The sequence below is a fragment of the Simochromis diagramma genome, unplaced genomic scaffold, assembly GCF_900408965.1.
Source record: "Simochromis diagramma unplaced genomic scaffold, fSimDia1.1 OVJJ01000557.1, whole genome shotgun sequence".
Classification (NCBI taxonomy): Eukaryota; Metazoa; Chordata; class Actinopteri; order Cichliformes; family Cichlidae; genus Simochromis; species Simochromis diagramma.
In genome coordinates this window covers 1,015,962-1,032,105 of record NW_024387156.1, presented here as the reverse complement: position 1 = coordinate 1,032,105, position 16,144 = coordinate 1,015,962, and the positions used below count along the sequence as shown (strand labels likewise).

The 16,144-nt window shown below is 45.6% G+C and overlaps 1 protein-coding gene across 1 annotated transcript in view; it reads right to left on the bottom strand.

Annotated features, from left to right (window-relative positions):
• phf21b (PHD finger protein 21B) overlaps window positions 1–16,144 on the bottom strand; it is a 90,660-nt gene that overhangs the window by 5,777 nt on the left and 68,739 nt on the right. The window contains exons 3-13 of the mRNA XM_040048254.1: window positions 12,609–12,878; window positions 4,566–4,658; window positions 3,136–3,456; window positions 2,386–2,502; window positions 2,238–2,289; window positions 1,952–2,028; window positions 1,792–1,846; window positions 1,294–1,316; window positions 773–931; window positions 613–679; window positions 434–537 (exon numbers count right to left, since the gene is read on the bottom strand). Coding sequence (XP_039904188.1) covers window positions 434–537; window positions 613–679; window positions 773–931; window positions 1,294–1,316; window positions 1,792–1,846; window positions 1,952–2,028; window positions 2,238–2,289; window positions 2,386–2,502; window positions 3,136–3,456; window positions 4,566–4,658; window positions 12,609–12,878 — 1,338 coding nt within the window. The remainder of the gene's footprint in view (window positions 1–433; window positions 538–612; window positions 680–772; window positions 932–1,293; window positions 1,317–1,791; window positions 1,847–1,951; window positions 2,029–2,237; window positions 2,290–2,385; window positions 2,503–3,135; window positions 3,457–4,565; window positions 4,659–12,608; window positions 12,879–16,144) is intronic.

Below are 16,144 nucleotides of genomic sequence, written 5' to 3'. Positions count from 1 at the left end.
TGAATCCTCCCTTAGTTATGCTGCAATAGGTGAAGGCTGCTGGGGGATTCCCATGATGCACTGAGTGTTTCTTCTTCATTCTAATCATAAATCTTCATAATCTATTATTATAAAGTCACTCCAGTATAAAACACCATGAGGTGGCTGTTGCTGTGAATTAACACTATGTAAATAAAATTGAACTATATATAATGTGTTTTTTTTAAGTTAATTTGTGTTATTTTTCCCAAACTACAGCATCCATGTCCACATGAAAGTTTCACATTTAAGCTCTTGTAGAAATTGCAACCAAATCAGTTTTAAACCCACTGAAAGACTTATAATGTGAAGACTGCTGCTGCACCTACGAAGTTACGAAGGATCAAAAGCGCAGGAAAAGCTGGACCCAGACCTGTGACCACAGCGTGTCGCTGAACTCTGTGTGTGTTCGTACTTTGAGTGTCTTGTTGAGCTGCTTGTCTTGTTCCTCCAGATGAGCACACTCTTTCTTCAGCTCGTTGTTCCTCCTCAGCAGCCGTCGCTTCTCCTCCTGCCTCACTGCTCACACACAAACATGTATCAGTGCACCGTCAGTACGCTCGGACAAACATGGCCGCTCACCGCGTGTCTTACCCGTCTTGTGTGTAACGTAGGACTGAACGAAGTTCTGTGGCCATGACATGTTCTCCTTATTCAGGACCTGGACAGCGAAAACAGATCGATGCTGTTAGACACACATGCTAAGCACCGAAAGCCAAAAACCTTTGAACCTGTGAGGACGGGAAGGTCGTACCTTCTTCTGGCACTTGGGGCAGTACCAGGGGCCTCTGGGTGGGGTTTTGAGGGGTGGGTGGAGGCAGGTGGGGTGAAAAGCTCGAGGGCAATTGTGGCATTGCTGCAGCTCGCCGTCCTCCTTACATACGGCACAGTGGTCATCATGCTCCAAGTCCTGCTGTCAGAGCACGAAAAGCATCCATCAGTACCGGTCTCATCCACCAGGGTCTGCATTTTCTCTAACAGCCAGCAGGGGGAGCCTCCAGCCAGCTGACCCCTGAGCTCAGTGAACTCCATCTGATACTTTTACAATAAAACATGTAGCTCATTTTGGAAATGACGTCCCATTAGAGGAGCAAGAAGCAGGGGACAGTTTAGGGCGGGGCTACCTGTGATTGACACATTGCTAGCCTATGATCTCACAGTGTCAGTGACAGTGAAAAGAGAGACGGGCTGATGATTTAAATGAAGAACTTTAATGCACATCTGAAAACAGAAGACCTGAAACACGGGTATGACATCATGAATCACATGACCTACCTTCCAGCAGAAATCCTCAGAGTCTAGCATGTGGATTGAAGCAGAGCAGAGGTTAGTGGCAGGTTAGAGGAGAAGCCGTGCAGGCCATTCAGTTAAAACATCTCAGGTAGGTTAGTAACCGAGTCAAGATCAACCAATCAGATCACTGCAATCAATGAGCTGAGAGAATGAGTGAATGAAGGAATGAGTGAATGAGCATCAGCAGGTGCTACTTCCTGCTGGCAGGTCAGAGGTCACCCTGGGGAGTCCAGTGATGTCTGAACCATGAATCGTGAGGACTTAAAGGTGAAATCGGCACATTCGGAACCAAATTTGAACAGTTCAGTTCAGGATCAGTGAAATAGCCCATGAGGTTAAAGGTCATGTTTCACTGCTTTTGCTGCTGGGTAATGAGAGATGAAACTGACTTTAAAACTGTGAGAACGTGGAGTTAAAGTGTTTGATTGTGAGCTGTGTAAACATGCTGATGCAGGCAGAGGATGGTGAGCTGTTCCTTACCTCGTGCTGACAGGAAGAGTGAGCTGTTCAGGTAATGTGACGCCAGGCGTTTACGCTGCAGGGACACGAGGGACAGAGTGAGAGCATGAACACAAGCACTACTCACATTCCTCATTTAATCTAGATTAAAGGCGATCGCAGCGTTTTTTGGCTCTCTTACCTCTGGCTCGAACAGGCCGCTGTAGGCCGGGTTGGCTGTGCTTCTCCTCTTCCTTTCCTGCCTCTTCATCTGGATTTCTGTTCACAGAAACACAAACACTTTAAAAACTGCTGTTTCATCTGCTAACAGTCCACGGGTGTGCCCCATACAGTGTGTACCTTCAGCTTTTTTTTAATGTTTTCTCTGAATTGTTCAAAATGTAATGAGGAGCAGCTGACACATAAAGTCGATCAGGTTAGTACTCGAGTAAAAGTACTTGGTTACTTCTGAGCAGCCGGAAACTCACCTTCCAGGTGCTCAGTGGTGACGAGGCCGAGGGCGACCATGAAGGCGATTTTCTGGAAAAGTGAGAGAGAGAGACGAAGTGAGGATGAAGTTCAGTTGGATTTGACTGCTGACTGTAATGATGATGAAGATGAAGAGTAACGTCTCACCTCGGGGTCCTCGTCTTTCTTCAGGGATGTGGATTTGGGGGTGGATGGGGATTTGGGGGTGGGCGGGGCCGGGGACCCCTCGGTGCTGCTGGGCGCCTGCGGCTGGATGATAATCACCTGAAAACAAACAGGTGACGTCAGAGGAGATGTGACCTGCCCCGTGTAGATGACTTCCGGTTTCATTTATCCATCCATCCATTTTCTTCCACTTATCCGGGGCCGGGTCGCGGGGGCAGCAGCCCAAGCAGAGAAGCCCAGACCTCCCTCTCCCTAGCCACCTCCTCCAACTTATCCGGGGGGAACACCAAGGCGTTTCCAGGCCAGCCGAGAGATATAATCTCTGCAGCGTGTCCTGGGTCTGCCCCGGGGCCTCCTCCCGGTGGGACATGCCGGAAAACCTCGCCCAGGAGGTGCCCAGGGGGCATCCTTGTCTGATGCCCGAACCACCTCAGCTGGCTCCTTTCGATTTCATTTAACCAGATTAAAAATCTTTAAACCAGCTTCAGTGAAGTCTGAGTTTAGCTTTAGTAATCAGACACAAACACATTGATCAACAGTAAAAAATAGTTGAGTTTCAGCAGGCTCTGCCACCAGGGGGCACCAAAGAAAACTAACAAATGGCTCAATATGAAAGTTTGACTTAAAGGCTGGAAACATGTCCAAAGCTGTCCAAACCATTTCCCAGGAGGGGAATGGTTTATTATTATTATTATTATTATTATTAACGTGGTTTCTGTCTGTTTTTCGCACCTTGACAGCCTCGCTGACAGTAGACACCCCATTGCCGGTGGCGGGGGAGGCAGCAATGATGGCGTAGGCCACACCAGGCCCCGCAGAAGCGTGGTGGACGGGGCTGCTAGAGTCGGGGCCCCCCGACGGGGCCGAGGGCGGTGAGGCATCGCTCTGGCCGTTGGGCTGGTGGTCGGGGCTGAAGGTGCTGTTGGCGGTGGGCAGGGTGGGGCCCTGGCTCTTGGGGCTGACCACGGCGGCGGCCCGCTGCAGGCTGAGAGGCTGCAGCTCCTGGCAGGGGCTGTGGGGAAGGCTGTCGGGGATCTGGGTCTTTGGCCTGACCTGCAGGGGGACATCAGGAGGACAGCCTTTAACAACACACACTCAACTTTTCCTGAAGCACTCGGACAAATCATTGAGACTGAGCATGACGTGTCACCCCTGATCTGAAGAATACCCGACGATGAGGAGGATGGGGAAGATGATGATGATGAACTAGTCACACTGTGAGGCAGGAGTCAACACTGTTACACTGGGTTCAGACATTTATGAGAGGATTTTCTGATAAATGATGAAGGGACTGAAACTGTGAGTTCTGTGGTGCCGCTCTGGTTTCTGCTGCCCCCTGCTGGATGTTGCAGGTTCTTCAAATGTGTCCAAACTTCATTTGATTTACTTCCACCTGGGAAAGACTTTCAAAATAAAATCCCACTCAAATTTATCCCATTCAAATGTTTCATTGTAAAAAGGAACCATCCAAATAAAACTTTTATTTTCACTGATTTAGAGACACAACCCAGCTTCACAAAAAACTCTTCCTCCTACTCTTCATCTTCTTACTCTTTTTTGTCTTCATCCAGTTAAGTAAGTAAGTTAAGTTTATTAAGCGCTTTTCGTAGACAGGTAGTCACAAAGCGCTGTACAAAAAGGTTAAAATAAACAGAAGGTTAAGTAATAAAATAGACAATATAAACAAAACAAAGAGTTAAAAGGGGTTGTAAAAAAACTCATCTTTTCCATCCTCCATTCCTTCCTTCTTCACTTCCTCTAGTTCCTACTTATCTCCCTCTTTCTTTTTCCCTGGTCTTCTCCTCCTTCATCTTCTTTTTCATCTTCCTGCTCCTCTTTTCTTTTTTCTCGTAATTGTTCTTTTTCCCTCCTCGCTCCTCAGCGGTCTTGTATTTACTGTTACACTGTGTGAAGCAGCTCACAGTGTCACTGAAGCACAAAACAAAGCGACTCTGCAGCTTTTACAAAGACAGAAGAAGAAGTGGGCGTTCTCCCGCAGATCAAACCTGAAGCTCTGCTTTAAACTCTTTGATTTCATCATTCTGGTGCTTTCAGCTTGAAGCAGCTACTGTTACAATCAGACTCAGACTGTTCTGCTGACTCTGACACATTATCGTGATGTGGAGTCAGACTAACAAGGACGACCTAGCAAGTGGTTTTACCTGAGGTAGCACAGTGGCTGCTTGTCCTGCCAGCCGGTGCAGGGAGCTGACTTGAGGCACCTTGATGGGCACAGCAGTGAGAGTTCCCAGCATCTGAAACACACAAACGCAGTTATTCAGCAGGAAGCTCCTCGAGCACCAACACAGAAAGTACAAATCAACAAACTGATCACCCGCCTGAAGCAGGATTCAAACGAGTCCGGCATCTAAATCCATCTGCTCAGCATCATCACTGACACACAACACGGGGTCAGTCTGCCACATGAACTCTTTAATTCATATAGTCCAGTGGGCTCATTCTGCTGTGGTAACAAACACTAACCACAAGGGGAGCTGCTCCTACATCAAACCACAGCACTCCTGCATGCTGGGAAACAGTTTCATTAACCTGAACCTGAGATTATTCTGCTCAGACAAGTCAAGCCGCAGCAGTGGGGCGGGCCGTAACGAGAAGCTCCGCCTTTCTGAGCTGTTGCGCGGCTGGTCTCATGAAACTCACAACTTCATTAGAAGAAATTTTCCTCAGGAAGTCGTTCAGTTTCCAGCGTCTCGTTAGTCAGCAGCGTTTTACTTCTTCCTGTTGCCAGGCAACAAATAAATAACAGACAGAAAAGCAGCCGAGTGGGTCGTCACTTCAAACTAACGAGGACTTCTCTTTGTTTAAGTAGCTGCTGCTGCTCAGAGGAGCTCAGTGGAAACTTTAAAACATCTTCCACCTGCTGGAAGAGTCGGTACAGAAGCTCAGGAGTGCCTAATTACAGTCAGATCGCTGAATTCATTCAAAACACTCAAAGTTCAGTCTGTGTTTCCAAACTGTACAAAAATAAATACCAGAAATCGATTTTTACTATTTAATGCATAAAATATTGCAGCAGTCAGTGAAATGACTCCTTTCTTCCTTCCCTCCCTCTCTGTTGGTCCTCTCCTCTCCCAACCCCATCCCCTCTCCCTGTTGGTCGTCTCTGCTCCCTCTGTTTAATCTCTGTTTAAAGCGTGCTGCCCCGTCACAGCGCCCCCTGTCCCCCCTCTGATGTCTGCACCCTGATTGGCCAACTCCTTCTGTCAGACTAACCTATAAATGAGCCACAAGCGTCTCCTCCATGTTTCCTGGCAGCTCCCTCCCCTCCTTTCTTCTTCTATGAAAATCCCTTCGTTCCATTGTATTGAGCTGCGGCTCCATAGCGAGGAGGAGGACGAGGTTGGTTTCCATGGCAACTGCAGAGATGAAAATTCTTGCAGTGCTTTCATTTTGGTAATTGCTGCCTCTTTTCTCCAAGCCTAAGCACCCTCTCTTCAGGAGACCTTCTCCCCCTCCTCCTCGGCCCAGTGATTTCTTGTTTTTAATGAATTTTCTCTGCTTCCTTCTTTAAGTTTACACTATGACCGAGGCAGACCAAGGCTCTGCAGCACATACACTGTCCTCCTCCCCTAGTCTCGCAGGCCTGCTGCGATAAACCAGAGAGGAGGGGCCGGGGTCACATTCAGACGAGGATGCTGTGTTTGTGGCATCTACGAGAAGAACTGAAAACAGAAAAATAAAGCCAAACTCCTCTTCCGTCCAATCAGCTTTGATTTCATTAAACCGGATCTGTTTCTGGACCCTGCTACAGCGGCTCGGTATGACACACGGATCAGAATAATTCTCCTGTCTCTGACCCACGGCTGCTCCTTTAGCTCCTCCCAATTCCTTCTGATTGGCTGTCCTTGTAAAGAAAAGGCTTAAGAAGCAGGTGGGTGGGGTTACTGTTCATACTCTGACTTCATTATTAGGAAGATGTTCAATGCAAACATCCATCTGGAACACTTGATATAAGGGGAAGACTGAGGTGATTTCACATCTAAAAAACTAAAATATGAAACCACAACATGTGAAATTCAACAAAGGAAGAGTTTTGTGTTTATTGAACTATTCTGGCTGTAATTAAAATAAATTAAAGATTGTTCATCAGTAGCTGATCCAGGAGCAGCTGTTTTACAAAGTACAGCTTCAATTCTCAAACTGTGGTGGTGACATAAAAATTAAAGCTCTGTGTTCACAGATCAGCTCAGAAGTTTCTCTGACTTTTCTGCGTCACATCCACTTTTGATGGGTAAACGCTGTAAACAGTGAGCAGTGTTGGAGTCTCAACAGGTCAAAGGACGGTTTATGGCCTGAGGCGGGCGAGCCTTGGAGGCTATGAACTTTGGTTTTTCATGACGACAGCAGCAGCGGCAGCAGGAAGAGGAGGCGCACACACAGCAGAGACGACACATTTCAGAATCGGTTTGCAGCATCAGCAGCTTCAGCTGCACTCAGTGTTTCTACAAAAAACAGGGGGACTCTGTCCACCGGGGGCGCTGTTTCACAATCTGACTCAGCAGGAAAACAGAAAGCTGGAAATAAGAAGAGAATCTTTCTCATTTGAACCTGAAATCCTGAGTTTGACCTCTGTGACCTCTGACCTCTGTGAGCATGTTAGTGCAGCTCAGTGTTTATTACAACATAATTCAGACAGTCTATGGTCACTGGCCTGAACCCTGCTAACCTCGGGGTATGGCCCGGCTGTGCATGTAAAATATTTGATTATTTATTCATACATGTACTGAATATGATGCTGTAGTTTAATTAAATGTGTTTTATGGTACAGGGACACAGGTTTGCTTATTTATGAAACAGTAAACATTAAAAACTGGTACACATACAAAATAGTACACAAATGTTCCTTTCAAAAGGTTTTTAAACAATCAAATGTGATTTTTATGTTAAAAACATCTTTTTAAAATTGAACATTGATCAGGAAATATTATAATTCTGGTTCCGTCTGTGCTTCATACAGACTTCATTCACGCTCTCAGCGGTGAAACTTGAACACTGATGATGATGATGATGAAGACGCAGCAGACACTCGTTTCTGAAACCTGCACAAAACAAACGTGCTGACTGAAAGTAAAACTTCCTCCTCCTGCCCTTGAGTCTGTGATTGGTGCTGATTAAAGTGAACGTGCAGCGCAGCATGCTTGTTAAATGCCTCCAATTATTAAAAATCAAATTAAAGCTTCCTTCAAACTTTATCACGAATCACAGAATTCATCGACTGGACCAAAACTGATCCATCATCAGAGTAGAATTAACCGTTTCTATCTCAGCAAACACAAAAATTCCAAAATATGAGAAAATGATTCCAACCCGGGAGGTCTCACAGGAGGGCGATTATCCCCACCTCTAAATGTAGGTAAAAGGAGAGCTTTCATCTACTCCAACATGCTCTGATCACACCTCCACCCCACATGCCGAGACGACCCTTTAAAGTTTAGCCAGAATGCACTTGGTGAAGAAAACAGATCAGACATCAGAGTAGCGACGCAGATTTCAGACTCTGATCGATCGTCACTCTGACACTTAAAACTGATCTGACTGCAGTTTGTAATGAAGATAAACGAGCTGATGCTCATGCAGAAGTCTGCGGGACTTATGAAGCTGTGAGGATCAAACAAGCTGATGATCAAAAAGGTCGACTGTTGCACAGCTTCATGATCTATACGGAGGTTTTAGCTGTAAGGAGGTCAATGAATAAAAAGGATCCATGTTTCCTCACGGACGCTCCTGTCAGGTTAACACTAATGCTGTTCCTGTGGTCGTCATGGTTACTGAAGTCACAGATGTTCATGGAAATGTTTAGAAGTCCTTGTTTAGCCCCAAATCCTGAGAAATGACTGAGCAGATCTGAGCCAGAGAGACTGAAGTATCACTCTGTGTTTCTGTGCTTCAGTTTGAGGCGCTCTCACTGAAGAGCTCTTTATGAATAAATCTATTTCAGCCTGTTTGGTCCGTGTCTATGACCTCGCACTTCTCCCTAGACACACACTTACATATCTCAAAGTAAATGATGGGCTGCAGATGAAACCCCGGTTCTGGGAGGTGAAGCCTGAATCCTGAGTTCCTGTGACTGAACCGAGCCCAGCTAAATCAGCAGCAGATACAGCATGCGTGTTTGTTCTCTGCCTTCTCTTCTCTTCCAGCTGACAAATGAAATAATGATTAATGCGACCGTCGCTCTCTGCGGACCCTCTGTGCTCGTGCAGACCACTTGAAGGGGCCGTCTACCTTCCTCTGGCTTTGACGAGCCTTGGAGGCGGACGGCACCGATGACCTTGGCTGCTGTTTTTAAGAGGATAAAGATGTCTTTGGAAGGCGGCGAGAAGGAGAGTCATGAAAGAGAGAGGCAGGATTGGCGTTAAAGTGGACGACTTTCAAACAGATTTGGCCTCCTCGCAGCCTCTCTGTACCTCCGCTTCAGCTAACATGCGCTGAGCTCAGCTCCAATCAGTAGCCAGGGTTCACAGCTGACTGAAACCAGCCCCAATTATCTCCAGCTCACGTAAAACTGCTGCTTTCTCACCGGCTTCATAACAAATCTGAATAAAATCCGACATTTTATGATTTCTATTTTGAATCCCTTCCTCTGAGGCAGCACTCGCTCATGCTGAATGTTTCTGATGTCATCTTCAGATAAACTCTGGCCCGGTGCTGAAGATGCAGATTTCTCCATTCTGTTTCAGCGCCGGCTGAAACGCTGTTTTAAACGCTTTTTTACAACCAGATTTCAGACATTCAGGGAGATGTTGATGATGTTGTTTGGGACTAGTTTAAAATCAGTTTCTGTTCAGGATGCTGTTTGGGTGTTTAGGGTAGTTTTAGGACTGGATAAAGAGGCATTTAGCAAAGCTTTTCAACAATTTCTACTTTAAACATTGTTTAGGATGTTGATGTTGTTTTTTAAATGGGTTCAGACAAATTCAAAAGGCCAAACATTGTTGAGTTGTTTAAGATGGTTTGGGCATCGTTATGATGCACTTTTATATTTTGAACTTCTATATTTGTTCTTAAGGATTTACAGCTGAGAAACTCCAGTACATGGAGCACATGGCTGTAACACATTTACTTTAACTGTCTGGAGTTTTTAGGTTAGATTTTGCTTTGTTGAGTGAGCATTTAGTTTTTTTATTTGGGAGAAGCCAAATCACCAGCCTTCAAATAAAGATGATGGTAAAAGGTCCTCACCTCAAAGTGTTTGAAAAGCTTGAAATGATTAAAACAAATTCAAAAACTCGGAGCAAAACTTTCTACCAAATGCCCCAAACTGTTCGAGTCGTGTGTGAAAGACCGAGGCCTCACCTGCTTGGCAGAGATAATGAACCCCACCAGCAGGAGGGGGACGTCTGAACACAGTCTGATTTGAATTTGTAAAGCGGGTCACGGCGGCGCCTCGGCATCCCCGTCTCTCTGCACAGAGAAACGGTGTGTGTGTGTGTGTGTGTGTGTGTGTGTAGCGGCACTCAGAGCTCACTGAAGTGCTGAAACAATGCAGCTGTAATGTGTGCACTCATGCAGAGCAGCAGTCCCATTACAACTCATTATTGATCTGCAAATTAGCGGCCAGGTGGTCGGAGTGACCTGCCTCCCTGCCCCCCCCCTCCTCATCTCAGTTCACACATGAGCCACCGACTCTCAATTGATGGAGGCGAGAAAAGCGTCGGGGAGAGTGAGGGTTTATTTTTTCTTTTATGGCAGCTGGGTGAGGAGCGCTGGCTTCGGCTGAACAATGCAGCCATAAAGAGCTGAGAGAGTCCTGCTGCCCAAAGCATTCACCTCCACCACCTGACAGAGGAGGAGGAGGAGGAGAGCCAGTCTGGGTTTGTCCAAAGTGACACGATGATGAAAAGCAGCTGCCTTATCGCACCAAACGTTCGACCTGCTTTGCATCCCAAGTAGAGGCAACGGCAGCTGAGCAGCTGATCGTCCACCTGTAAGAAGCCTCAAACTGACAGAAGACAGGAAGCACAAGGCCAAGGCCACAAGCTTCACAAAAAGCCTCTAAGTGCAGGCTGAGTAAACCTAATTCCATCAGCTTGCCAGGAACCTGCTTATCATCAGGGTCAGATTCACTTCATATAAAATTTAGACCTGAAATGCAAACCCACCCTGACCGGTCCCCTGGTGATGTGTGAAGAACAGTCAACACCACCGAGTGTCCAGTTATGTAGCCTGAATGTCGTGGGACTGTCAATTGTCATGTGTTCATTTTCTGGTCCGTGTTAAACAAGTTTTATGATTATCAGTGCAGCCCTGATGGAAGCTCAAACTCTCACTGCACCGCATGTAGATGGTGCAATCTTCCCTACAGGTCCACCAACCGGCTGCTTCGTTATGTTACCGGAAACACTATATTAAACAGTACATTATTTTAAACCTGTTTATGATGATGTTCTAAGTTGAGACATATTTTGGAAAAGGTTTGGGACATTGCTTCTGACATTTTGAGGCCTGATTTAAGACTCGTTTTGGACCATAGTTTGGGCTAGTTATAGTTTAATTCTAATGTTAGAAAGGCTTTGAACGTCGTCCAGGACATCATTTCCATTTAAGTCAAAATCCCTTTAGGGGCATTGATTCTTGCATTTTTAGGTGTTGATTTGGGTCTTCTTTAGAAAGCTTTGGACCTTGTTCATCATGGTGTTTAGGACTAGTTTCAGATGCAGAGCTTCCTCATGTTATTTCCTGTCAGACTTTGCAGCCTCTCTGTATGAGCCAGTCTCACATTAGCAGACGTGTTGCGTGTCATATGAGGTGTGCTGATGTGCCGGACAGACAGAGGAAGCATAAAGCCAGAGCCCAAGGGCCCCGAGGCTCGGCCCTCCTCCCTCTATGGTGCCGTGCAATTACAGTAATAGTGTGGAGGCTGCCGGTGTTGAGCGTGAAGCTCGGTTCCCGACTGTGTGCTGATGGAGGTGATGGTGCTGAATACAAAGTGTGGAAGAGGTGAGGTGCTGCAGCCTGAATCCTAACAGCTCAGAGGAGGAGGAGGAACAGTGGAAAACAGTCCCTGAGTTCAAACCATGAGTTCTCCTCCGTGCTGCACATTGTGTTCAGAATCACAACAACAATCAGCTGCTGCTTTAGCGGCGAGCTGCGGCACTCACGCCATCAGACTCTATGACAGGAAACTGACCGACATGAAAAAACAAGGCTGGCTCTGCTACATTCAGACTCAGTTTTCTGACCACACATACATGAGCTTTTGATGTGTTTTTCTCAGAGTTGAAGCTTTTAAAAAAATTGAGATTTCTTTGACGAAATAAGTAAAATGACACTTTAACAGGAAGTGTTGTGCTTGATGAATTTGTGGTTTTCAGGTCTTTGTCTGACTCTGATCATTCACACGCTGAGCTGCATTCAAACACAATCATTCAGGATGTTAGAGCAGCTGGCACAAAATGTCAAGTTTTTGCAATTTCTTTCTTCTTCCAAGGTTTCTGAGCAGTGACTCAACACAGAAGCTTCTGGATACTCGACAAGGTGACGGCTGCAAAGAAAACACATTTACTCCCTAAACCAGCAACTTTAAAGACCAACGCGTAACGTTAAAGCATCTTTAAATCTGTAAACTCTAAACCAGTTTGATGTTCAGAGGGAAAATGTTTTTATAACTTCAGCTCTGCAGTGTAGACTAAAGACTGTAAAGAATAAAATACCTCTGAAAGGATCCAAAAAGCAGATGTTCTGTGAAGCTCCACAGATTCATCCGCTGTTGATATCCTTCATTATAGTTTCCAGGAAATAGGCAGACTAATACCAGGAACCAGGAACAAATGTTCTACATTTACTGTGGTAAATAAAGGACAAGCTAATCGTAGCACTGCGGATAGTACGAAAACATTTTCAGTGCCTGTGCTGCTGTCAGACGGCTCCATCCAAACCCACCAGACTCCATTCACAAAAACCCAAATTCTACCCATAGGAAACAAAGCTGCCTGCATCGGGTGCAGGTCTGTGTTACTGTGTGAAACCTATTAACTCATCGCTCACCTGGAAAACAGGTGAAACCACAATAACGTGTTTGAGACTCAATCTCCGGATGTGTGATGTAGTAATCCATCACATGAAATAAACTACTTTCTGTGTGAAAAAGTAAAGTAGTTTCTTTTTGGACACCTGTTCACCTTAATGACTGGAACAGAAACAGCTGGAACAGCTGCTCGCTGTGACCTCAGCAGGGACGTTACCTGGGAGGGGGGCAGCTCTCCGGCTCTCCTGCTGCTGCTGCTGAACGGGTGGACTCCAGCGGCCACGGCCCTGCCGCCCGTCTGAAGGTTGATGGGGGACGTCTGCAGTGGCTCCGAGCTCGCCACCGCCTTCTGTCCGTTAATGTGTGCGGTTACCATGGAAACGGGAGCCTTGGCCGGCACCACGGAGATGGCGATGCCCTGACTGGGAGGCTTGATGAGCGACAGCGGCTTAGTCGTCCCAACAGGACAGCTTCTGACCGCCAGCTTCTGCAGAGAGACAGACAGGTGAGACAGACAGATAACAGCAAGGGAGGGAGAGTGAGACGGAGATGCTTCTGTCTGTGTGTGAGGGCCTCAGTCTGTCTGTACTCTGAGTACACCTCACACTCCTGAAACTACATTTCCCTGCTGTATGAAGATGCTGCAAACAAAGCCGCGGCTGAGATTAAAAAGCTGTGTGCAGAGCGTCCTCCTGCCTTTAAGGTTACACCAATCAGGACACAGTCTGAAACACCTCCAAGCTCGCAGTGATGATACACAGTATCTGTATACACTGTGGATTTTTTTAAACTTGTAGTGTATATGTTTACTTTTTAATTGACGTTTCATTTTAGTTTCAAGAATTAAATGTTAACATTTTAATTAACATTTAAAACTATTTACTTTACATTTTATTTTGGTAAAATACAAAAAGGTAAGCTTTGTAATACTTATTTTTTATTTCTTTTGTTAAATTCACTATTGTGATTTCAATAATTTATTCTATATTTTACTATTCTGTGTATTTTTCAATTCGCTTCATAATTTCTTCTTTGCATTGTTCTTCATTCTTGTTTATTTACTTATTTATTTTTGTATTTACTTTGCTAAAGTTTTAGGGTTTTTTTATGTAGTTATTTTAAAAACCTAAAAAACCTTTACATTTTATTATATTTTCAAGAATGAACTCATCTTCTACTATAAAAGTGTTTAGGTTGCACTTTCTACATTAGTTTGTTTTTTACTTGGTATTTTGATATTTTAAGTATATTTTTAATATTTACTCTGAATGTTGTGTTTTTAAGTTTTGTTAGGGTTTACTTTGTGTTTAAAGTAAGTATTTAGTGTACGAGCAGACTGACTGCTGTATAAATGCTGGTCATGCTCTCCGTGATCCTTTACATCCATCCTGCCTGTTAACAATGTAGCAGCAGGTGAACAGGTGACCTCTTCTAGCCTGAATCCTTGAGCAGATGTCTCCCCTCGACACAAACAGATTGAAAGTGTTCACACTGGCATTGACCTGAATCTGAAGCAGCTCACGATGACTTCGACTCGCACTCTGATGTTAAACTGGAAACACTCAGCATCCTCGTCCACATGAATACACATTTACGCCCCTCCCCCACCTCAGCGTGTACCACAGAAACATTTCCCCAGGCAGATCGGAGTAATCTCCCTTTCCCCTTCGTTTCACCCTCACACTCCTGAAGAAGAGCTCTCTAAATGTTTTATATTCCACTCACTGCTGCCCCCTCTCATCCCACCGCTGCTTCTTTCAAGCGTTTCTATAGACTACAGTGGGTGGGGCGGGGCAGGGTGTGTGTGGGGGGGCCGAGCCCGGCTGCTAATCACAAAGACTTTCAAAGTTTGGGTTTTATTAGAAAATGGCAGCAGCAACGACTGTCTATATGAGTTCATGTCAGCCGTGGTTACGATGTCACCTGAACAGAACCCAGTCAAATGAAACCTGTTGGCTGTTTGGGACGTGAAGCTTCTGGAACAACAGGAAAATCCTTTCTAGCTCAGAGCGGAGGCCTCCATGACTCTCGGTGCTCCCCCTGCATTTATTCACATGTTATTTATCAGCCCTCTCCACCATGAGCGCAGTGAGGACATTGTTTCAGAGGATCAATGTAATCCACAGGCAGCCCGGGCAGCAGCCTGCTACAGGGCCCGGGGACCGCCACTCGCCATTCAGGGTTTGTTTGAGCCGGGGCGCCTCTGATTGTCTCAAAGGTCACTCATTTAAAGGCTCTCCAGGCTGCAGAGCACAGCCTCGTCCCTCCTGCAGGGAGCTGAGGAGAAAGTGAATGAGGGGAGGAAGAAGAGAACGTGAGAACAGCAGGGATCGCAGAGAGCCACGATTACGGTGCTCCGAGAGCGTTTCAGAGCCACCGGAGATCAGACTGAAGACAAACAATGCTGCCGCTGAGAACGTCAAGATTCATCAGCACTTCAGTCAAAGACCTGCTACGAGAAAAGAAACAACACAGGACGATAAAAAAGCCTCAACCACCTGCAGAAGGCAAAGCCTGACGAGGAAACACCTCAGATCACATTGAGCTTCTGACAGAGCAGAGAACGTCATTACTACCTGCAGTTCCTCTGACGTCCAGCAGAGGCAGCAGTGAGTCAGTCCCCATAGACTACCATGTTTAACTAAAACAGCAGAAATAAACATGTTTACAGGCTGATACAGAAACGTAACAAACACGTATACATGTTTGTTCTCTATCGATAAGTTCATCACATCTGTTTGGCCGCATTAGCTCCACCCTCGTCTCCAAATATGGTCACCTATGAAAAAAACTCAACATGGCAGCAGCCAAAATGATCCAAAACTACCCAACAGATGACGTCCGTGTTTAATATCCAACTCACTAAAAATGTTCTTCAGTCTTACTTTAGTACCAGCCCACAAGTTATAGGGATTTTTGACAACTTTAGAAACATTTACCCTCCCTCCAATAAGTCTAAATTAAATTCCCATTAAAACCCCAAATTTAGGTTGAAATAAATTTTAACCTCCTTAGATTTCTTTGTTAGAAATTTAAGACAATCTGTGGTCCTCACAGAGTGCTGACATATTTACACAGCCCACAGCTACACTTAAACGTAAATCGTAAATCCTTTTTATCGTGCAGCTGATGGAATGTATTCAGAGTCTTTGAGGATCCTGCAGAAACCTTTAAACCACCCTTAAGTGTCATTAAATGACCTTCCAGGTTCTTCAAACAGGCGAGGATTTATCTTCCAGAAAAAGGACACTCAGACTTGAATGTAATGACGTGTTGCTCGACAGCTGATATCCATCTGACTCTCAGGTGTAAAGGATTTCCCAAAATGTCAGATAATGGCAGCGTGCGCTGAACCTGACCTCGGCTGCTTTAAAGTTGTGGATAAAATCAAACGGAGCTCCTGCAGCGTCGCTCTGAAAAATGTTTTCGGTGCTTCGCTTTTCTTCGGTTTTTACCAACAGTTAGGCACAAGTATCTCTAAATGAAGGATTGATTGCACATGTTACTATCAGGAGGCTTCACTAATGCATGCAGGGTGTGAAAGAAAACACCATCTTGCACAGAGAGTGCCTCTTTCTATGGTGTAACATTGAGCAGAGTCACCGGTCGAAAGGTGACGATTTAAGGATTCAGTTCCCCGGTTTTATACTGTTAAGCACCAGGATGGCCCTTTGAGTGCTGTCTAACTCCTCTGAGATATGTCTGCAGATCGGGCCTGTGTCGGGCTGATTGGCGGATTGTAGTGGAAGACTT